Source organism: Coturnix japonica, chromosome 5 (assembly GCF_001577835.2).
Source record: "Coturnix japonica isolate 7356 chromosome 5, Coturnix japonica 2.1, whole genome shotgun sequence".
NCBI lineage: Eukaryota > Metazoa > Chordata > Aves > Galliformes > Phasianidae > Coturnix > Coturnix japonica.
Window position 1 is genome coordinate 2,421,336 of NC_029520.1, and position 24,700 is coordinate 2,446,035.

At 38.2% G+C, this 24,700-nt stretch overlaps 1 protein-coding gene across 9 annotated transcripts in view; it reads left to right on the plus strand.

Annotated features, from left to right (window-relative positions):
• GAS2 (growth arrest specific 2) overlaps positions 1-24,290 on the plus strand; it is an 87,292-nt gene extending 63,002 nt beyond the window's left edge. For all 9 annotated transcript variants that reach the window (XM_015863419.2, XM_015863421.2, XM_015863416.2 and 6 more), the window contains one exon: positions 22,586-24,290. In XM_015863419.2, coding sequence (XP_015718905.1) covers positions 22,586-22,804 — 219 coding nt within the window. In that variant the 3' untranslated portion in view covers positions 22,805-24,290. The remainder of the gene's footprint in view (positions 1-22,585) is intronic.
• Positions 24,291-24,700: the final 410 nt, after the last annotated feature.

Sequence of the window (24,700 nt, forward strand, 5' to 3'; positions counted from 1 at the left end):
AGTTGAACTGGGGGGGGGGGGGGAAGTTCTTTCCAGCTTCTGTAGATCAGTCCCACTGATGAATGTCATTGCTTGCAAGTAGCACAGTCAACTTCAAGCAAAAATGCTTTTCAAAAATGAAATATGAAATCTTAAATAACAAACTTTTGTGTGATATATCTTGGAAAAGGGACATGTGGAGTTAAAACTGGTTATTCCTTGAATGCAGCAAAAAGAGATATTTAGATGAATAAAGAATTTTATGGTAAGAAATGTGAATTGAGCCTTTAGAAAAAATAGTTTTACAAATGGTAAATTTTAGTGGCTGATATATTTATTTCAAGCTATCTTGTGTTTAATACATGATATAAGCATAAGGATATATGTTTTCCACAAGCATCTTAGTCGTTGACATGAAAATATACCCAACAGATTCACACCCATAATAAAATTCAAATCAGTGAGTTCTGTACAGTGAAAAACTATTATTTTTTGTGCAGCTGGAGTCAGATCAAATGACATAATGGGTCCTGACTGTGAAGTCTGTCATTTTTCCTGACCTCTGATTGCTATTCAACTTTTTGACTTTGTTCTTCTAATCATTAATTTCAATTAACATCACTTTCTTATAATAACAAGAAAACATTTGTTTGGTAACAGTTCCCTCTAAATCCCAGTAAATCCATTACTTGCTCTGCACCTGCAAAAAACCTCTCCTTTGAGATTCACTATCAACATGTATAAATATCTCACCACTGATGGCTACATACAGTCCGGCAGTGTTCTGCCCCATTTTCCATTTCTGGTCAGAAAAATGTACTCATCTATAAATATGTAAGCACACTTCACTCCAAACTATCCAGGTAGGGACAGTGTAGCATCTAAATACAGGAAATATGGAAAAAATGGAAAGCAGATTGATCATACGTTTCTCAAAATTCCTTCTTTTTCTGCTTTTTCATTCTGAATGTGGAATTTGTATTGTTTTTGCTTGGTGAGTTTTTGAAGATTTGGGGTTTTTTCATCACCATTTACATGAACCTTATTGTCCTCCTTTTTTTTCAGAGATTCTAACAGTTTTGCTGCTTCTCTGAGGCCATTTCACTTAGAATATTCTCACTAGTTTATCTTTTTCTAGAGTATTATCCATATCAAATAATTTTTACTGATATCCAGAATGTCAAAACCATGGGCAAATCAGGTTTTCATCGGGACTATTGAAGGACAGCGTTGGTCACTGATCTGCTCTTTGGGCTTTGATTCTAAGATTTAGCAGTGAATGGGTGGTGATGTTTTCATTCTTTAGTTTGTTTTCTTTTGTTTTAACCACGGGCCAGTTCCTATCCAAATGGTTTACCCTCATGTACAGTTTGGCATACTTCATCCTTCCTTAGCCATCTCAATGAATTCATAATCAGTTTCTGCTTTTTTCTCCTATCTCTTTCTAATGATACTACTTAAGAATTAGGTATCAAAAATGCTAATATTATAAAAATAACTAAAAAAGAAGTCATGTAAAATAAAAAGTAATTACCAATCTGATTATGTAAGAAATGATAGAGGAAAATTCTCAGAACTCATTGTTTCAATGTTCTTTTCTTCCTTAGAATGCTGAGAGCACAGAACTAAGAGAGGATTCATGCAATTTGTTCTATTTTTCTATTTGTGGAGTTGTGAACAAGTTTTGTTCTGCTGACTCAACTGGCTTTTTTTATGAGATGTACTGGATCACCATCTGTGTATCTGAGAGCATAGTCTGTGACTGCTAATTCAAACAGGAGTTCTCAGACTATAAGTCCCTTTATAAATGCTCTTCCATTCTGCAGTGTAAGAACAATAGATTCAGACCCATAAGTTTATATCGAAAGCATTAATAAGGGAAAGTATTTCCTTTTCTTCAGTGAGTTTCTTCTTGTGCTTCTGCTTCACTAATTAACCTTTTTGTAAGAGTCCATTTTAAGTTTAAGAGATGTTAATACATTTTTACTGACATGGGGCAGCAGTAAATGTTCACAGTTCAAACCTAGTAACTAGACTGCCTGGGGGTCATAGAATCATAGAACAGCTTGAGTTGGAAAGGATCTTAAAGGCCACTTCCAAACCGGTGCTGTGAGCTGATTGTTCCCCACCAAATCAAGTCAGCTAAGGTTCTGTCCAACCTGTACTTGAATGCCTTCGGGGATGGGGCATCCACAGCATCTCTGTGCACTGTGTGCCAGTGTCTCATCACCCTCTGAGTAAAAAATTTTCAACCTAATATCCAATTGAATTTCGGTTTTTAGTTTAAAACAGTTCCCTCTTGTTCTGTCACTATCAGATGATGTAAAATGTTGATCTTTGTCCTGATTTTAAGCTCCATTGTAGTACTGAACAGCTGCAACTAAGTTTCCCCGAGGTTTTCTCTTCTCTAGACTGAACAGGTCCAACTGCCCCAGCCTTTCTTCATAATAGAGGTGTACTAACCCTTCAACCATTTTGTGGCCCTCCTCTAGACCTGCTTCAACAGCTTCACATCCTTCCTATGATGAGGACCTCAGGCTGGGACACAGTACTCCAGATGAGGCCTCACCGGGACAGAGTAGAAGGGAGACAGTGTCACCTCTCCCCCTGCTGCTCCCCCTCTGTTGATGCGGACCAGGATACTATTGTCATTTTGGGCTGCAAGAAAATGCTGCTGGGTTATGTCCAGCTTTTTGTCCTTCAGAACCCCAAGTTGGAGACCTGAAAACTCCCAAAGAGGTTTTTCTTCCAGTCTATACATATATCTGAGTTTCCCCCCGATCCAAGCGCAACACCTTGTACTTGGCCTAGTGAACCTCATCAGTTTCTTGTGGGCTCACTTTTCAAGCCTGTCCATGTCTCTACGAATAGCATCTCTCCCTTCTGTTGTGTCAAGTGCACATCTATTTTGCTTGGGAATATGCTACAGAGATTTATGGGCTGAATTAAATAATATAGCCCTGTAGCTACTGTAGCTTCAGATAACTAGTATGCTAATTAAAAATAAACAACAACAAAAAAAACCCCTCTGAATCATTAAAGTATCTGTTGCATACATCGTATTTTTATGCTGTAAGCATAACTTATGCTACCATTTAGAGAAATGAAAATAAATGAGGCTTAAGTTGCATCAGTAAACCAAAGTTTCTGTATTGTTCATTAGAAATTTTCATTGAACTTTTAGCATTTGGGTGTAAAAGTGCATTCATTATATACTGCAGTATTTTTTAGCTTTAGGGTGAAGTTCATAAGGAATGTGTATATTATGTGGGAATTTCCAGTAAGGATTTATATCTACAGAATGTTAGTTCCACCCCCCCCTCGAGCAGAAGTTGAGTTGCCCACTAGAGAGACTGAGAAAGCAAAGTTTTGTTTGTTCATAATGAATGTTAATTTTAGAGTCTGAGAGCTGGATTCACCCCATCTAGGTTTGATACCTTCAGGGATCTTTAGAAATGAGGAACATAAAACGCCTCTTATTGATTGAATGAATCACTAATCAACTTAGAGGATTAAATGGCTTTTTATATTATCCACTTCTTATATAAAATGTTTGGAAAATTAATTGTCCCTTTCAATATTTTTTTTCTTTTGTGGAAATTTTTTAATTCAATTTTATTGGAGGTGATTGTTCGTTTCTTTAATTGGATGCTATTTACAAAGATTACACCTTCATATGTTATGTTCGAATGCTAAAAAAACAAAGTACTTGATACCACGTGGTTTCAAATAAGTCAAAATGATTTCTGGTGCAGAATAGATAAAAATGAGATATTTATCTGTGATCAGCATATTCTTGAATTATTTGCTAATCTTGATATAAAAGACTGTGAAATAGTCAAGATATCTGCACCAAATGGCAAACGTGGGATCAAAATCATATTTGCATGGCTCCCGTTGAAATCAATTGAAATTGCAAATGCTCGACCATTCTCAACATTTGAGCACAAGTTCTTCTGAGTTGTTTTTTTCTTGGCATTGAAATAGCATTTTTGTGTCCAAATCCACTCCTGTGTTTTTTACATCAGTGAACAAATGTTCACAGAAGTTATTTTTAATAGTCTTGGTCTTTTATAGTCTTTCTAATGTTTCATTGTTAATTGTTGCCCTTTTAATGGTATCAAAAGTTTGTTAATTATAATGGATGCTACAGGGTAATCGGTGGCTTAAAAAAGACAGACACTGAAGTCAGTCATAGTCCACAAAAGCCAGGGGATAAAGCTTCTAAAATGTCTCACTTCTTCGAATGTAGAATTTTGAGTTGAAATGGGTTATGGAATTTTACTACAATACTCACTCAGTGCCATTATTTCTCCTTTTCAACTCTGTTTTATTTTTTTTCATAGGTCCATCAGCGTTTTTTCATTACTTTCTTGTAGTATTGAAGTCCTTTACTGAGTCATATATTTATGTGAGAATAAGTTTTGCCATGTGTTTTCATTGAAAAAAGGCAAATGCGTGAAGCTCTGTAACTAATAACATGTTTTTTGTTTTTAATTGTGCATATTTCAGTGGAAATTTGGGAGCAAGTCCTCTGCTCTATTAATTTTTTGCATTAATTTTTGAAATTAAGAGCAATCAAAGAAGAATCTGGTGTTGTAATGGAATAGTAAATGCAACAAACCTTTGCTTTCTTTGGCAAAGAGTAATAAATAGTGGAGAACTCATATTCAACTATTTATCTGAAGGGTATTCAAACAAAAAAAAAATGGAAGAAAAAAAAATCCCTAACAGAAACAACATATTAAAGCTGAAGACCAGATACTGGTTATTCTTAAAGCTGTATGAGTGTATCAGTAATATTTGATTCAGGCTGCTTTGAGGTGTACTGTTGTGCCTTGTTTTCAATCAGACAGAAAATACACCCCAAAATGCAGTTTTCCCTCTTGGCTGCTAGTGCATGCTGTTGTCATGCTGAGCCTGGTGTTGAACAGCTGTAAGGGAAATGGCAGATCACAGCCTGAACCTCTGATTAACCAACTGAGGCAAGTGACAAGTCAGCTGTGGGAGCACAGGTGAAGGTAATTCAGCTGTATGCTGAAGGGGTAGAGCTCCACCTCTCCCGGATCCCATTTAAGGGCTGACCACCACTAAGGTAGCATCTCTACCTGGAGACCACTACTTTGTGTGGAGTTCTTCTGTCGAGCCTCAACATTGGTGAGCACCTTTCTTGAAGGCCTCTGGGTTGGTGAGCTCTTTTCCATAGTTACCCTCTGGCTATTTATTCTGACTATATCTGTACTATTCCAACTGTACCTTATACTTGTATTATTTCAACAATACAATACCATACTTGTATTTTTTCGGCTGTACAACAACACTCTCAAATCCACTTTTGCAGGGCTTCTCTCTACTCACTTTGTTGCTGTGCTTGAGCAGTTTTCCATTCTAGGTGCAGCACTAGGCACTTAGCTTGAGAACTTATAGCAGTAGATTGCTCAGTGCTCCAAACTAAATTCCTTCTGCTGTCAGAAACAGGTTTATCTTCACGTCTAACGCAAAGTTATTTGTGTCAGTAGGTTGGTTGGTATTAAAAGTATTAAAGAGATGATCTCAAGCCACATCCTTGATCTCTACACATCTGAATACTGTATCTTATCCCTGACATTGTGGAAGCTTTCCACTATAGCAGCAATGCTTTGAGGCATTGTGCACATGGTTCTGGTGCAGCACTGAGGCCTGAAAGCTGCCCTTCCACTAGTTTTATTTTACATGTAGTATGCTAATAGACCACTTAAAGATAGTGCATTGCTTTTAATTGAAGTCAGTTGAGATCTATTTCACGGATATTTCTCTTTCATCCTGGTTACAATCTTGTTGACTTTTCTCTCTTCTATCAGACTTTTCTGATCTGTTCCTTGTTCAAATGTGCAAAAACTATAGGGAAGGCAGATAAGAACAGTACGTGGGAATTTAATTCAATACCTGAAAGTAAACTGGTTAGCTGCACCCTCCTATACCTCTATAACATCAAAGCATAGCTACTATTATGATTTCTTCTCTGTGTACGTGAAAAAAAGGTCTATTACAAAGAACATAAGAAGCACCCTGGCTGGCCTGAAAGGCTCTCTTTAGTGAAAAACGTATTTAATTATCAAGGTTCTGGTGTGTGCTATGTCTAAAACTACAGCATCATTCAGAATTCATCTAACCAAAGTCACCAGATTCAAGTGAGATGATGTTCTGGTGTTTTAGTGAAGCTGGCTTTTCAGAAATAACAATGCTGTACTAATAGCTTGTATCGTGTTACTTAACTGCTTCCCTGTGATTTGCTGATGGGCAAGAGGGAGGAGGTGTCATTTGGCTTTTCAGAAGGGTACAAAGATCCTTGTTTCTGTTTCCTTCTCCCTCTCCCTGCTCCCCACCTCTCAAGGTATATAAATAAGTAAGCCAAAGGGTGATATAATGGTATTTTTGTATTGAAACTGTACATTGTTCTCTAGTCTCCTTTTTTCTCTGTAGTCCATTTTGGTAAGGTTTTTTCCTTTAAATCAATTATAATATCTGCAGAATATTCTTTGAAGTCTTTTGTAAGACAAGTCTGAGAGCAAGACTTCTTTCTGAAGGAGTCAATGAGCACTTGAGCATATATTGATATTTTTGTGTTATTCTATTAGAGATTCAGGTGTAGCATTGCTGACATGCTTAGAGATACGGTCTCGCTGGCCTAACTCCAAAACACACTTTACAGTGAAGGAATATAACAGAGAAGTGGACTATGGTGTTAAGTTGGTTTTTGTTTGTTCTTGATCAGATACCGTGATTTAATTACTCAGCCTTTATCTAGCCCTAGTTGCCTTGAAAGCAGTGGCATGAAGAGATTTTCTTCCTGGAATGAAGTTGGATCTCAGGGCTTCAGAAAACCTCCGGGTTACTGGAAAGCTTGTGAGTTAACTGCCAGGATGTTGGGAGCAACTGACTGTGTGGAACAGGACAGGAATGAACTTAACTGTGCTAAGTCTAAGCCTTCTTTTAGTGAAAAGCATTGCAAGAGGTCTTTAACATACTGACCGGGTTTGAATATTGCTTCTGCAACTCTTTCTTTTCTCTGGTGTGGCCTGAGGGTTAAGCCAGATGAGTTACCTTCAAGCTCGAAGCTTTATATTCTGTGTAGGGGTGTCGGTAGTATGAAATCTTTGCTTTAGGAAATGCAGAGCTGACACTGTGAACAAAGTGAATTTAATGCTATGTGCATGCACCATATTCCAGAGTTTGTGGTCTTGGTGATTGAATCTAACTTGTCATGCATTTGCAAAGTATTTAAGAATCTGGACATGAAGACTTTGGCTTTTACTAACACATTTGAAAGGAGGCACTAATTTACTTTTAATGTTTAACAAGTTGCATTCATAGAATTACAATATGTTTTCAAGAGGTCAAGAACTGTCATGGATGGTGCCTTCATTCCATATCTTTCTATACTGGCTTGTTCTGTGAATATAGCCTGGAATATAAGAAGTGCTCTTTATCCCCAAACTCAAATGTAGCAATGAGATACACTCTTTGAGAAAGCGCTTCAACAAAGAATGTTTCTGTGGCTTTTAAGGCTGCACTACAGCATCACCTGAGCACCCAAAGTAAATAAATAGTCCACATGCAATCATACAAATATATTTAAGTTATTATGCTGACAGAAGGCAAAAACTCTTATCCAAAGGAAGTATCAACATGTGAGGAATAAGTGGCTGTCTAGAGGTAGTTGTTTTATTTGATAGGAAGAAGTGTTTCTAGTGTAGAAACCGTAGTTTAAAAAAGGAGCTGTTTCTTTTCCTCTATGCTTGCTTATTCTGTCTCCTGTAGTAAAGCAGGAGTAAGTGAGATTTAAAAAATAATATATTTGTGTTTCTTGAGTAACTGAAACCATGTATGGTAAGATGATGGAGTTAAATACAGTCTAGCTAGAGGGAAATTAGTACAGAGAAAAATACCTCTGTTAGGAGAGCTGATTCCAAATCAGAATCAAGTTTATATATTAAAAGAAAAAGGTTAGAAACTCCAGGCTACTCTGTTACAGTCATCAGTACCTTTTTGGCAACTAGGACATTTTCCTATTCCAAGAGGTTGCCAGAACCTAAAAAGATCTTCTGGTATTTGCGGAAAGATATAAAACTGATGAGTGTGAAGAGATCCAACATGCTAGAATATATGCAGCAGGGGATTTCTGTGGGACTAAATCTCCATCCCATCAGGTTACAGCTGGCATCTATCAAAACTAGACTTGATTATTAAAACTAAATTTAGGTAATTTAGTCCTTTGTCAAGACAGTTATCAGAGCACTAAACTTACTAAATATTCCAAAGATTATTGCACTGCATGAAAAGTGTGCTGTTAATCTGTAGACTTCTTCCCTTGACCCCCTTAGTTCTTTATCTTCTGTACCAGGGAAGTAGCTTTTTTCCTCAATCGCACTGTCAGCACTTACATGGATGTCAGGCTTGGCACCTGGTCAGTCACTCATGAGCACAACAAAAAATACAGTACAGTAAACCGTTCTAGCATGCGTTCCAAAGATAAACTTGGAATTCTGCAGGACCAAAGTGATAGTATTACCATAGTTTTTCCTGGCTTCTTCCCGTGGAAAAGTGAGGGTTAGTTACAAAGCTAATTTCAGATGTGCTGTCAAAGCAGGCAAGAAGAGAAGACGAACATCGGTATTTTTTCTTTTACCACCCAGATTTACCAACCCTTGCCCATTTCATATCCATGTAAACTATGTCGTCTTGTGTCAAAACCATTTAAAGAAATGATGTTATATATCAAACTAGATGAGACTGATTTCAGCTTTAACATCATGCTAAACAGTCAATTTCAGTGGGAATGCCTAAGAAACACAATCTGATTAATTAAAAATTGTACAGACTGGAATATTAGAAAGTTCTATATGAACTGAAATCATCGTACTCTGCACATGCAGTTAGGTTCAGTATTGCTGGAGTGATAGCATGAGGTTGTGGATGGAGTGCTGGTTTAAGCAGATCCGAGGGTGGATGTAATAATTGACAAAGTAGTTGTATGTGAAATGAAGTACTCAACTTCAGTGTTTGAAGTCAGTACCTTTTCTAAGTTGAAACACAGTTCCTTCATTTTTCTACAGCACTGTAAACCCATTTTCAGTTCAAATGCTTTGGAATCAACATTACTGTGAGTGCTAATCTGGTCCTAGAAAGAAATGAAGGAGTTTGAGCAAGAAAAGCTGACCACAGCAAAGTCATTGAGCCATGTTGCCATATGTTAACTTGTGCTCATGCTACTCTCATCAGTACAAATAAATCGCCTTTGACCAGAGACTTCCATGCAAGCCATAAGCACTTGAAGTAAGGTGGTTTTGAATTTAGATGTTGTTCTGGAGTCTGCACTTGATTGAATTTGGCTTCACGTCTATACTCAAGACCGATGATTGCAATCTCAGATAAGTTATTTCTAGTCTGTAATATCTGAATTTTATTCCAAGTTGCTTATTCCATTAAGACTGTTTTCACTGTTTTTTGGTTGGTTTTTTTTTTACACGGTAGTATAACTTTGGGCCTCTACTTACAATGTTGATTCCATAGATTTGAACAGATGCAATTTCATTCCAACATTGTAACATCATACCCCAAAGACTCACAATGACATCACTTGGAAAACTTTGAAAGGATGCTTTGTACTACTTAAAGGAAATTAAGCCTAAATATAAACATTTTCATAATTTCACTACCCTAGTTCTCCCCTAGTTTACTGCAGTGTGAACTAGAATGTGTTTTAATTAAGCCCATAAAGATAAATGAGCCTGTTTCAGGACAGATCATTTAAAACAATAATCTCCATTTGAAATTCAAACAAGATCTGATAAAATAATCTGCCTCTAGATACTTTCCAAATGTAATTCTCTTGGTTGTTCATGCAGCTCCATTGATTTAAAAAACAGAGGATGGAGGTAGGAAGCAGTTTCCACATGTCTGCGTTGTGATTTGGCACATCTGTGACTAGTTTAATAATGTTGGTGTTGCCCTCAACTTGTCGTTTATAAAATAGGAAAGCAAATCTTTAGACGTCTGTGGTTTTTTTTGTCTGTTGGATTTTATCTAAAAACACAGAGACTGAGATTTCCAGCATAACTTAAAATCATAAAGCAGAAGGAATGTGAGGTACTCTGTATGTAGCCAACCTGTAAATTGAACTACCAGTACCTTCATTTTCTGAGGAGTCTCGGACAGTCCTGGCAACTCATCTCAATAAAATCAGTCGGTGATGACTGCAGGAATGTTATCTCAGTATCACTGACTCACAGATGACATTATTGTAAGCCATTTGTTTCAGTTATAAATGCTAATAACTGAAAGATTATTTTTTCTTGTGACAGTTTGCCCATAAAATCTACAGTTACGACTCTTCCAGTGGTAGGTCAGTGTAAGCAGCTGTACTGTGGAGTAGAGTTATCTGTGTGTAAAGTTCCTTATGATAATTAGTCAATATAAGGTGCTTAATGCCATGTGGTTCTCTCCTGCAACTCATCAGAGGAAGGAGGTGGTGGTAATGTTCCCACGAGAGAGTGTGTGAGTAGGAAGACATGGGATCACAGCTCCTGCTATGCAATACTATGATCAGAGACTAATCTTTCTCTTCAGAATCCATAACTTTTTGGAAGACAGTCAGAACAGAGGGTCTATCTCAATATATTGGATGTTATTTATATATCTCTAGAGATGGATTATGCCCCTTGGATTTTCGCTCAGATGAAGCAAGTTGCTTTTATGGTAAGAGTTAGCTTAGCTGCGTGCCAACTGCTCCGCAAGTCTGACACAGTCTTACACTTCAGTGTAAATGCTATGCAGTTTTCCCTGCTGCACTGGTGGTAAAATGATATTGCATCTGTATGAGGAATGTTCTGGCCCACGAGTGAGAGAAGGCCGTGGCAAGAACAGATCACTCAGATCACTCTTTTCTTCTCCTTGTTCTATTAGAATGCTGGATTGCCAGTGGCACTCATAGAAAGAAGGCTTGCACCCTTCTGCATTTCTGTACTTGTACCATTCTTTGGAAGCTTTCAGGTTTTTTTTTGCTTCTAATGCAGAGAACATCTTTCCCTAAAGTTGTGGAAAAAATATCCTGCAGAGGAAAGACGGAGACAGAGGATGGCTTAAATAATTGAAAAGCGACCCACTCTTAAACATGATAAGTGTGTCTCAGTTGTGTTTACTCATACTTGTTGCCATTAAGAAGAGGTTTTGAAAGCAACATCCTCAATGTAGCTATATTTTAATGAGTCTTTTTCATAAAGTGGAGTATAAAGGAATAGTTTCCCCCTAGCTAACCGTATTGTTAAGGGCATTTAATTATAGGACTAGAAAATTATATGTAACCTTTTGAATTAGTTCAAATAATGGCCCCATGAATTTCTTTACATCTCTATTTTAGGACTGCTAAGCAACCAAGGACAAATGGCTTTATTTCTGTGTGACATATTGTATTGCTCTTAAAAGCTTTTCAAATGAACATTAGTTCTTTGGCACAGGAATAAATGGGTTGTAGGCATATTACAGCTTTTCTTGAATCGTTTCTGTTTGTTGACACATGATCTAGCTAGGCCAGTGTCTGGGGCTTCCTCAGTTTTAGACTTCTCATTTTCATTGAGTATCATAATAACATCATAATTGCAAGATGTGTTTTGTTGTTTTGAGGAGGGAGATTTATTATGAGCAGCTGTCATGGTGAGGCAGGGTCTTAGTTTAGTTAGGAATTTAGCACTAGAACTGCTGCATCTTGGAGCAAATGTACGTTGCTGAACAACAACAGACACAGGCCAGTTTAACCTGAAAGCATTACATTAAATGGAATAATGCATATATTATCTACTAATCTTAAAACTGCTTTTGGTTTCAACTCTTGTTCTTCTCTGTTGACTGGTTTACAGCAGCCATTGGAAACTCTGTTTTCTGATGGAGGTGTTTTTTCTCTGTACATTTAGATGTTCTATCTTTGAATAGCTTGCAGTGAAGTACACAGAAAAAAAGGGAAAAGAATATTGTTACCCAAAGCTTAGCGACCTGAAGCATAGAACTGGAAGGTACATGCTTGCTAAAAGTCACATAAGAGTGTCTTAGAACTTACAATAAATTTGACCTCTCTCACTTAAATCTGAGGGAGTTAAACTTTATTATAGCTGCTGTATATTATTTTCTCCTATGAGCTGCATTAGGCACATCAGCTCTCTACCATTCCTGAAGGTAACGCCGTGAACAGTTAAATAATCTGAATAATAAAACTATTATTGATTTTTTTATTTTAAATAATAAAATAATACAACTTTTCCACTTGAGAGTTTATATTCTTAGACTTTCCAGAAATGAGGAATTGAGAAATGGAAAATGAGGCATTCTTTTGCTATAGAGTGGGTTTTTCGTAACTATTATTTTGTATTGCTTTATTGAATGTTATCACTGCTTTACAAGGAAATGATATAGTAACTTCCTATGTAAATATCAAAGGCAACATCGTCTCAATCGAGTACAGATTGGATGTGATACACTCTAGAGGCAGCAGCAGATATTGTTGGCAGTAGACACTACAGTGTTGGCATTAGACACTACAGCATCTAATATTTTCAAGTTCTTTGCAGATAACAGTTTACTAACATAAAATGTCATTCTGTTTATTTTCATCCTTTAAGATGTAGAGAAACTTTTATTTTCCCGTGGTTTTCATTATAGAATCAAATTGAACGGTTCTAACTGTCCTTTGTAAGATCTCCATTTGTCCTGAACGTCCTTTGCTGTTCTTTCTCTCCCGCTGTTAAAGGATGATGGTGTTTGTCTGCCTCCTAGTGAATTTCTATGTAACTGCAGACCTAACGCGTGGGTGTGCCGTGTGCTTGCTGTTCTAAACAGCTGAATTGCATCGTGATGGCTGGAGGCATCTCATTTCTTATTTATTTCTCAGGAATGCGTAAGAGTGATGCCTTTGGGAGACTCACTAGCGAGCAGATGAACATAATCTCATGCTTAGTCATCATCCTTTTCTTTGTGTGACAGCTGATATGACTGTACTTTTCTATTGCTGACTAGGCTTTAAATATTGTGGATGAGTAAGATGCTATCATGCAAGTGACTTCACCTTGTGCGTGGCTTTTTGCTATGCCACACTGCAATATTTTCTGTTTAAAGTAATGTTATATTTATTGCATGGGGTTCACAGCTATGCAAAGTAGCTCTTCCACTGGAAAAGGGAAGAACGTAAGATGTAAAATCAGACTTAAGTGTAAAAAAAAAACAACAAAAAAAAACAACTAACAGACAAACCCTTTTTGTTAACATTGTGTTACTTTATCCTGTGGTGGAGGCTGCAGGGTTTACTCAAAACCAGGTCTGCTATGCTACCTGCTGTGAAAACTGCTAGGCCTTGTATTAAAAATCATACTAAAAGCTGATTCTGCTTAACATCTTAGATGACCAGATTAGACAGAGTAAATGAATGTGCAGTGAGAGAGAAATCCATGTGTTTGTGGCCTTAATTTCTCAAGGTCATGGAGAAGGTCAGCTATACAAACCTGAATAATGGTAAGTCGTACTGAATCCTTGATCCATGCTCACCCTGACCCACTTGCATGCAAGGTCTGTAGAAGCTCAGGAAGGTCACCAAGAAGAGATGTTTAAGAGCACCAGTTGATGGGATTTCAATTTAACATTGGGGTTTGTGGTTTGGATTTTTCTTCCAAAATGTTATGAGTTTAGGCTTAGCACATTAAACTGAAATATGAATGGTCAACTTGAGAACATTGCCATACTTTTATCTCAATTGAAATTAATTTTCAGCGTTACTAAGTAACCTCAAATACAATTTTACAGTTATGGATCATGATTTTAACCCCTAAGGAGACTGCCAGTGTCTTGATTTCAATAGGAGGTGAAAGATGGGCATATTATTTCTTGACACCATATGGTTTCAACTGGAGGAAAATCCAGGCATGCAAATAGAGGAAATTAGGAGACCAGAGTTATGGGAAGCTGTGTGGACTGTCTCTAGATGCTGTTGGTTTAAAATTGTCTCTAGCAAATTGAGGTCTATGTGAAATGTAGATCAAACTCTCATTGTCTGAGGTAAGAAAGCAGGTTATACCTTCTGGCTTTGAGCAAGTTGTGCTTGTGAGCTCTGTTGGTATCTCTGTGTGACAAGTAAAATGCAGTTACAGATACTGAAAGCTTTATTCCAGTTCAAAATGACTCAGTGGAAGGAAGTGATACCATACAGAGGGACCTCAATAGACTAGAAAGCTGGGCCTGGGTGAATCGACTGTGGTTCAACACAGCAGAGTGCAAGGTTTTGCACTTGAGCTAGAGTATATATGCCCAGGCATATATGCAGACTGGAGGGAGAGTAACCCTGCAGAGATAGAACCTGGGTGCCCTGGTGGATGAAAAGCTTAACATGAGCCAGCAGTGTGCTTTTGCACCTTGGAAAGCAAATGGCATCCTGGGTTCCATCAGAAGAGGGGTGGCCAGCAGGGATAGGGAGGTGATTGTCCCTCTCTGCTCTGCATTTGTGAGTCTCCATCTGGTGTACTGTGCCCAGGTCTGTGGCCTCCAATACAAGAAAGACAAGGAGCTGCTGGAGGGGGTCCAGAAGAGGGCCACAAAGATGATCAGAGGGCTGGAGCATCTCCCCTGTGAAGGTAGACTGAGGGAGCTGGGCTTGTTCAGCCTGGAGAAGGCTGCAGGGTGACCTCATTGCAGCCTTTCCAGTGCCTAAAGGGAGCTTTAAACAGGAAGGGAGCCAACTCTTTGCAAGGATAAGTAATTGCAGGACAAGGGGAAATGGTTTTAAATGGAAGGAGGGAAGATTTAGGTTGGATATCAAGGGGAAGCTCTTCACAGAGAGAGGATGAGGTGCTGGAACAGCTGCCCAGAGAGATTGTGGATTCCCTGTCCCTGGAGACTGTCAAGGCCAGGTTGGATGGGGCCCTGGGCAGCCTGGTCTAGGATTAAATGGGGAGGCAGGGGGGGATTGGACTTTATGATCCTTGAGGTCCCTTACAACCCAAGCCATCCTATGAATGTATATGTTTTCTGTAGAAGGAGTTTCCAATCTCTTACAGCATGCCCAATTTTCATGCTCTAAGTGAAGTAAATGACTTAAAACAAATGTTTCCTTCTGTTTCCTCCCTGCATGTGGGAGCCACCTTCCACTTGGTTGTTATTCAGTACTGAGTGCATGCTCCTCCTGCCGTAATGCTTCTGAAAGCATTCTCTTGGCTTGCTGTCTATGGAGCTGAGTGGTCCTCTGACAGTTATACCTGTTTTGTCCACTAAAAAAGCAGAGGTTTGGGGGTAAAAATATGAAGCTTATAGTCACTTTCATGACAAGTATTAGAAAGATTGCAACTACAGGAAAGTTATTGCTCTGTTGTAATGGTATCCTGACGATAAGGGTGCCCAAGGAAGGAATCAAATCAAACATTCAGCTTCTGCATCAATCTTGTATACATTCATAGCTGTTAGGAGCAGTTGGAAACTTCAAACATTACAAGCAGAGTTAGGGTAATGTAAAGCTTGCTGCAGTGGAATGCATGTGATAATTTTAACCAATCTGCTAGATGTGTAACGTGTTTGCATCACCATATGCGCTCCATTTTCCAAAGGCAGGCATGGAGGTATGAGCAGAAGAAGGTGGATTTGTTATTAGGTTGCAGGAAATTGATTTTTTTTTTTTTTTTTTGCTTTTTGGAGGTTGTTATTCAGAAATTAGGAGGGACGGAATGAGTCTTGAATAGCTAGAAAACAGATGGTGCTTGAGGGCTTAAAAGAACATTTTCATGTACTTCTGCAGCGCTATAACACAAGCGTGTTCACATGAAACCCACACACATTTGCATGGTGAAATCCTAGATCACTGATTCCTTGTTTTTTAATTCAGATGCAATAGTAAAGATGATTTCTTGTTTCTAATCAGTCATTCATTTATTTATGCAGCTTCATGTTTATGCTTTTGGAATGTGAGGGTTTTGAATGTTTTTTGGTTTTGTTTTCGGAAAGACTGTTTTTCGTTCCCCCATTATTTGATCTTAGTGCATTGGGTTTTCTCTATCTCCATCCAGAGGCAGCATTTTCCAGTTCACACTTTATTCACCTGAGCTCATAGACTCTGCTTGGTTTCTTCTTTCCATGTTTAACATTTGCCACATCAGCTCTTCTCCTGGGTGTTGCATAAAACAGTTCTTTGGAGTTGATGCATTGGCTATAAGCAATTAGGTTTCTTTTCAGTGTCCCACATTACAGTTGACAGGAGATAGACCTACTTTGTGGCTGTCCAAGTGAATATTTGGAGGAGAAACAAAATATGTTATTCTTATTGCCCCCAAAGTCAACCAGCTGCAGTGCCTTGGAATTATAGTTTCATCACCTCCAAATGCCCTTCAAAGCATGACTACTGTATTTAAATAATTACCCATGATATTCCTCCTTGTCCACCTGTCAGAAATGCACTTGTCTCTTAATGAATAAACAAGTGTGTTTACTTAGTTCTGCATCTGAGTCATTTCTCACGCACAAAACTCTGGCCTATGCAGGTTACTTACTTTGAACAGCAGCTAAGGTCTGATGTGCACATGGTATCTAATGAACGCTGTTCCCAAATTCTATGGAGTTCTGTCAGACAGAAACTAAAAGACAAGATAAAATGTAATAAAGAGTGACAATCCCAAATGTCCAAATCCTTGCATTACTTGTATCAGTATACATACAAAATTGTATTTGTTTATCAGTCTGTTTCAATCTTTAAGCACCAGTGCAAACATGCCATTGTGGGACAGTTGCAAATGGATGTCATAGCCATTTTTGCTATTTCTTTTAGGTTGCATAAGGCTTTAGTCACATAACATCCTATTAATCCCGTCTTCCTAAACACCCTGTATCTCTGCACTCAATTAGTTTTCCTACCTTATTCCAGGCCTTTATAAACTCTCCAGTTTATTACAGGTCAGCTTGTAAATAAGAAGCCAACTGAACTTTTCCACGTGTATCTCCCCACTAGTAGAAAGGATTTGACTCCTACATAAACAGTGAGAAAGGAGCAACACTTAGTTTCTCCTTAGTGTGAGAGGCAGGGGATGAAAAGGAGTCCTAAGAGGTAAAGATGTTCCTATTTCAGGTCAGCTTTCCTTGTGCTTATTTTTTTTATTATTATTTTGGTGTTTTGTTTTTTTTTAATGGATAGGAAGGTAGTTTTCTTTGTTTTTCGCAGTGGAGAAAGTTGCCAAATGAACTGTTGAGGCAATAACATCAGTCTTCAGTCTAGAAAAAAAGATAAATCGCCATAGAAGTGAAATGCCTGTCAATAAACTGAGGATGAGTTAGCTGAAAGCAATCTACTTTGGATTCTCAAGGAAGAGAAATCTCACCACTGTGTATTAGTGAAGTAAAAGAGTTAATGTTGCATATCTTGTCATACAGATGCCTGAGAGGTGAACAGGGCTGCTTTGTAAGGAGCGGGTGTAAAAGGAGCTTATTTTAGCAAAAGAGCTGGGTTTAGATTTCAGAACAGCATGGCCTGAATTACATCTTGAAGAGCCATATAAATTCCCATTGCCTTCAGTAGGAACTGGATAATTCACTTAATGAAAACATTGCGTAACTGGTTTTACTTGGTTTTATTCAACTTCGTTATGTTTCCTTTGAGACCTTTTGCTGCATGTGGTAGTTAATCTGCTAGGAGGCCAGGAGTTTACTTGCATATCGTGCATGGATCATTTTAACATCGGTACTTAGTACTGTGCAGGTTGTAAGCATTATGCTCTAAGTTTTGTTAGCGAACCTTCTGGCTGTGGCATCAGGTTTCAACACCTTTCCCTTTTCTGCTTTCATTATCATGTGGGGGTGGAACAAGCCAACTTCATTTATCACAGAAAACTCTGTGAGCAAAGGAGGAAACATAAACAAGGCGATTAAATAATTTAATACTTGTAATTGCCTCCTTTAATATGCAATACTGAGAAGAATTGATTAGACTCTGGCTTCTAGCACTTCCTCGGTCAAACTGGCAGAGGCTGAAGCTGGAAGAATCATTTTGAGAATAGGAATGTGAATCATTTTTCTTGAGTATAAATGGCTTTAAGTCTTCTTTAAAAGTACAACAGTGTCTATGACAGAGGACGTAATTAATGCTCATATCACTGCTGAAGAATAAATCGCTATTAATTAATAAACTGTTATGTTTACTTGCAGCAGTTAAGAATTAACTGTGGTAAAATGGTACCAAAATATGTCACTGTGCACTAAATCCTTGTTCTTTTTTAATATGTGGTTATTACATCCTTGGGCACCAGGTCAAGGATGCTGGCATGTATATAGTGAAAAGTAGGTGTTCTTATATGCATAATCTACTATACCACGAACATTCCTTCTTCTGTCTTTAACACTTTAGTATATGAATGCTTGGCTGGGAGAATGTATGGAAATTATTACTCATCTTGGTTTTGCAGAAAGCTGTTTAATAGACTGTGAACTCTAAAGTAAGGATAAGCCTACAATGACTGTCTGGCCTGTAGCTGGCCTCCCTAATGGAAGTCCTGTCTTCAGAGAGAGAAGCTGGTAGTCCTCTCAGGTTAGTTTGGACTGAGTGATGATACAGCCAAATTTTGGAAAAAGAATGCAGATACTTTAATCTGTCTATTCTGTTTCATACAACATCTTTAAGTTTCCTATTGAGTATTTACATGTGTTTTATTATTTGCTCAGACAAACTCCTCTGCTCAATCTGAAACAGACTTGGTAAAAATAACTCAGTGGATGACAGGAGCCTTTTCTGATCTACATTTACTATAAGGCTTGGTCTGTATTGACTGTAATGAAATTACAGTAGGAGCCTTCGAAAGCTCTCCTGGTGCGAGCCTCTGTGGCTGCTTCTCCTGGAAAGTCTATCAGGATTCAGTATATTGGCTGCCACTGGAAATCATTCCAGCTGGAACTACACTGATGCAATTTTTGTATCACCTATTTAAGTCAATACTTTTTTTGTTCCCTGGCCCCTTATGTCAGTCACTCAACACGGAGAAGTGTGGTGGTGTTGCTGAAGTGGCTGGGAGCTTTATTAGGTTCTATGTGAAAACTGAGCTCCTTGCTCAGTGAGAAATATCACTAGCCATATAACAATAAAAGGCCATTTTACCCCAAAATGGAGATCTAGGAGTTTTGAAGAACACCTCTATTCTGGTATATTTTCCATCAGAAATATTTATTACAGCATCAGAAATGTTTGCATTTGATCTGTTTAAAAAGCATAGATGTGAATTAATGAGGCTTTCAAGTTGAACTTTATTTCCTTGTACAATCTGATCATAGGGTAATGCGGGTTGTAAGATAAATTTGTCTGCCTAAATGCACGTTGATATGTCCTGAGGTTACTTTGATGTGGATGATTAATTAATACCTGGAATTGGCTCCACAATTTGCACTTCTCCAGATTGGCAGAGTTGAGGTCTCAGATTCCTTAGCTGTGCACTCAGGCACCCAAGTGAGGTCTTGAGCATCTAAAAGCAGCGTTATGTTTTGTCAGACTCACCCTGGCATTCATACACATGAGTCCAATGACAAAAAGGTAATGAAAGCCAATAATAATCTGCACGGAGCTCTTTTCCTTCTACATTCGCTTGGGAATCGCTCCCATGACCCCTTTTGTCCACATCACTAGGTAAGCAGTAGCAGCAGCATCTGATACAAAATGGATGTTGCAATGGTCTATGACTGTATTCACTGTACAGGCACATACTGGAAATTGACACACTGGCAGTTTGATGCTATTTGTGATCATGGAAATACGAGGTTGCTGAACTTTACCATTGAGGGATGCTAATCTATCTTCTGCAGGCCTGCATGTCATTAACCATAGTGACTAATGATGAGTAAGTCACTTTTTGGCCTAGAGGGGATAGAGGATCACTAATATCAGTGGTACAGACAAGTAGCAGTAAAGTGCTTCCTAAACAGCATCAGCAGTATTTGCAGCTGAACATGTTGGAATCTTTGTGTGTGGTAAAGGTGTGCAGTGTGACTCTGGGGCTTACTATTGGGCTCAAAGCCTGCTAGGTGGTGGTGATGAGATGTTCTAGCTTGCTGGGTTCTCACAAAGCAGTGTGGCTAAACCTTACCAATACTGGTATCTTATTATTTCTGGCTTGCAATGCCTCTGGTCATTGTGAATATATACTTAGAAGCCCATTTAATTATGTAGTTCTGAATAACTCTGGAAAAAAAGCCCCCCTAAATGCTAAGATACAAGATGTGAGAGTTACAGCTACAGATGACAGTGCATCTCAGTGGCTCGTATTCAGTAAATAGAAATGCATCCAATTCTTACCTTTGCCAATCTCATTAACCTCTTACCTCAGCAGCGCTAAATTCTCTTTGTGAGGCCACAAGTGTGATGAGTTGTGTTATTTTGCCAAATGCCTTTGGATCTTACAGTCCATATACTCACAGTATGTAGCCTACATCATTTCTGAAGCTGGCCTGAAGTCACACTGACTGATTCCAGACCATGATTTGCTTTAGGTTGCTGGGTTTGGCTTGCAGAACCCAGTCCTGGTTCCATTAAAGCCAGCAGGATTCTTTCCATTGGCTTTTGCAGGATTTGGCTGGGGTTCATCACATGCAATTCCTCCAATACCCCCCTTCTCTCTGAAATATTCTTAAAGAAAACTGTAATCTAATCCGAAGAATAACAACATCAGGCCAAACTTTCAGTGCCTGTATAGCAGAATGGATTTTCCTTTTCATTTCTGTAAAACTATGCTAATTTACACAAGCTTAATATCTTTACATACAGCCTGGTATTTCTTTAATAAGCCACAAAGCTCTCTAAACTCATTTATAAGATAACCAGAACAGTTTAAACAATATTTCACTTTGGAACCAATGTCCTATGTAATTACAGCTTTCTTTTTTTTTACCCAACTTCTATAGAATATCTTGGATATAGTCTCTTGATATCGTCTTAATGCATAGCAAAACAATCCATGCTTTCTTCCTCTGTGATGCTGTTATGTGATAATGTTTTCTTAGATGTTTTCCTCTCCAAGATTTCAGTGTTTTAGATTGTATAGAGGACAGCTTCAGTGGCAGCCCTGCCTCACACATTACGCAGATCATGAAAGCTCACAGCAACCACAAACATGGGTTAGATTTGACTTAATGGGAAGGATTTTTTCTGTTTTAATTGGCTGCGTAGCAGTGGAGAAAATTCATGAACATCATGAATTTTACATTGATAACTAAGGAATAAAAATGCATCATTATGGTAAGCATCCTTTTCTTTCTCAGTGCTCTCATGTAATGGGAAAACTGGATGATGTGGATAGAAGATGTACCTTTAAGCTGAGAGTCAGGAAAGAACATACCAGCAGCAGGTTTTATTTGTCTGTGCAGCAATCCTTAAGGGAAATTGAACCAAATATACCTTCTACTAAATTTCCATTCCTAACTCTTAATCAAAAGTCCAGATTCGAACTTCTTTTGGCATGTGAATCCCTCTCTCTTATAACAGGGGGAAGCTGAAATCCAGCAGCACCTCACTCAATCCCACTGCAGTATCAGATGTAGTGAACTGAAGTTGTGTTTAAAATGTTTTTACTCCAAAAGACTGGGGGAGGGGAGGGTGTATTTCTCCAAATACTGTTTGTAAAGCATTCAAAGAGGAGATAGCTGCTAAGTAAAATCCTGTAAACCATTGTCTCGAGGCTTTGTCAGCATTTGAACAGCACTTAGCAATTTAATGTGAAAATCATCTGTTTCTTTCATGACTAAAGACATGACACAAATCTCATACTGCTGTAGGCTCATCATCACACTGTTTTAAATTGAAAATGAGGGCTTGAAGTTAATGTTTTATTTATGTCAAAAGCATACGTTAAGGCTGAGGTAGGGCGTTCATATGTTTTGTTTTGCTTTCTGTTGGGTATTTTTGTTTAATTGGAGATTTACTGGTTTTATTTATTTATTGTTGCTTTGTCCATTTATGCTGTGCGTACCAATCTGAACTGTGCTATATTGTGAAAGGTTAATGAGCAGCACACATCTCATAACTGTAAATAGAGACAGCCCTCTAGCAAGCTGTGGACATGCAGAACAATGCACGCATCCATCACAGCCATAAATGCAAATGCCATCCTCAGGAATGTGTTAAGGGCACGTTGTCCAAGGGTAGTGTTTTAACAAGGTAGATGCTTAATTTCTTGTGCTGTGGCTGAATGATTCTTTGCATCAGGCCTGTACAGAAAAGCCAGCTTTTAGACCTTTAAAATTTTATCTTCACCAACACATCTGAGCAACACCCCTGTTCCATACCTGTTAAATGCAGGAAGAACAGGAGTGTCATATGACTTGAAAAACATGGAGACATGTTTATATCAAACAGGGAAACCTTTAAAGATACTGTTTCACTTTCTTACTGTTTCTTCAAAACTCTCACAGCTGAAATTTAAGTGACAAATGTTCTTCTATTTCCTTTATTTTCCTTTTATTGTAAAGCAGACAACTAACGTAAGCCTATCACTTTAGAGAAAGAAGATTTTCCAGTAGGAAAATCACACTGACTGGCTCACCTCAAAGACTTTTGCATTCATTTCTTATGTCATTTCAGATGCTGCACAACAAGCACGTGATGGTCCGTGTTGGAGGAGGATGGGAGACTTTTGCAGGCTACTTACTGAAGCATGACCCATGCCGAATGCTGCAGATCTCACGAGTGGATGGGAAAACCTCTCCAGTCCAGAGCAAGTCTCCAACTCTCAGGGACATGAATCCAGACAACTATCTTGTTGTTTCTGCCCATTACAAAACCAAGAAGGAGATTAAGTGAAATAAGCTTCTCGCGCGATTGGGACTCTATGTATGTAGGTCCAAATTTATTTTCACACGTGTAGTAAATTTAGTTCACGTTTTTAAAGGACTTCAGAAAACTTAAGACAGACAGGAAATGGCAACCCATTTTGAAGATCTCTGAATCGTAGAACTATTTATTTCTAGTACTGTATCTTTTATAGCAAGATACCCCTGCTAGGTTCATTACTACAGTCCTATAAGAAATAGACGTATATATTTTTAGCCAAATTATTATTCTTCAATACATGAATGTATACGTAGAGTTACATAAAGGAGTGGATCCTGTTAAAGGAAGAAAATACGTAATACAAGATATTTGTATGAAAATATTATGACATTGAATCCTTGACTGTTAGGCTAGTTGAAAAATCTATCTATGCAGGTGGGAAGAAGTATTGGTGGGAATTATTTGGTAGTGCCTCTTGAGATGGGAACTGACTTTATGGGTTGCAAGGTTGTTGCTTTTTTTAACCAACGGAGTACAAAGAGACTCATTGCATGCCAAACATCTTCCCAAAGTGATTACTTTAAAAAAGCCCAAGAAGACCCACTACCCTTGTACTCTTTAAAGCTAAAGACAATGCTTAGTGCTAGATGTGCCTGTAGATCCTTCCTGTTCCTGAGAAAGCTGCCCCCTATAGAATGAGGAGGAAGCCAAGAGGTTGCCCGTTCTTCTCCAATACGATTGTGCTGGCTAACATAAGCAGGATGCATGGCCAAGGGGGGTTGGGGGGGGGACAAAAGATCTGTGCTTTTCCTTCCCCTTATTTGTAATTCTGCTGGTCACGCCAAATATAAAATATTCATTACCCCATCAGTTGAGTGATTCACATCCTTGTAAATCATTCCCACACCTCTAAAATAGCTAAAGGCGTATTGGGGCTTAGTTGGTAACTTTGGCTTCTCTTTGTTTATATTCGGTAATTTATGTGCCTTATAACTTCCTACAAAAAATCATTTTATAGGATTATTTCACCGACTTATAAATTTGAGCAGAACTCATTTCATTACAAATGAAATAAACATTTTAAAAGTACACATTTTTTGGGTATTTGTACTCCTGTGCTCTGCTGCTGCTGACTGGATGCTTACTGTGTAAAACTGCTCACTGAGCTCATAAGAAATGGAACAGAGAATGGCACAAGATAGCACAGAAAATAGCTGGATTTTGTCGCAAAATAAATGTCTTTTCTTTGCAGGAAAGAAAAGGATCGAGGTGTTCCGGAAGCCACTTGTTAAAGTGTCAGTTGTTATTCCTCTATAAAGGCCTTATAGGAATGGGAGAGCAAGATTAGTTAAAAAAGGAAACCAGGGAAGCAGAGCTGAGAGAAACAGTAAAATGTTCTTAATATATGCAGAGAGATCTGTTTGCAAATGAAGAGAGAAGAATGAGAAAGTGTCAGATGTTTATTTCTGGAATGATTACTCCTTTAAATATAAATTGTTGTGTTTCCATCATCCAAGATTAAGTGTACATTACTGTGTTTTCTTTGAAATGTATGGAGACATTTACATGTTGGTAGATTAAGAGCAGATGCCTGTAGTTATACACAAAAAAGTATACTTAGATTTATTTCAATATTAAGCTTCAACAAATCAATCAATATTGAGCTTCAGCAAACAATCCTGGTAAATCCAAACCAGGATTTTAAATAATAATTAAAACAAAGAACTAATGTATGTCATTGGACTTTAGCTATCAAAATAATCTTCTGTAATCTCAAACTCTTAGAACAGTTCTTAATACTTGGACTTAATCAGTGGCAGAATGGGAGATCGTGGAACTATTACAGGACTATTGAAAGCATTGCCCATTGCCACCTGCCCTGACTGAGGCTTGCTGCATTAGATGCACCTGGGATGGATGTGGTGA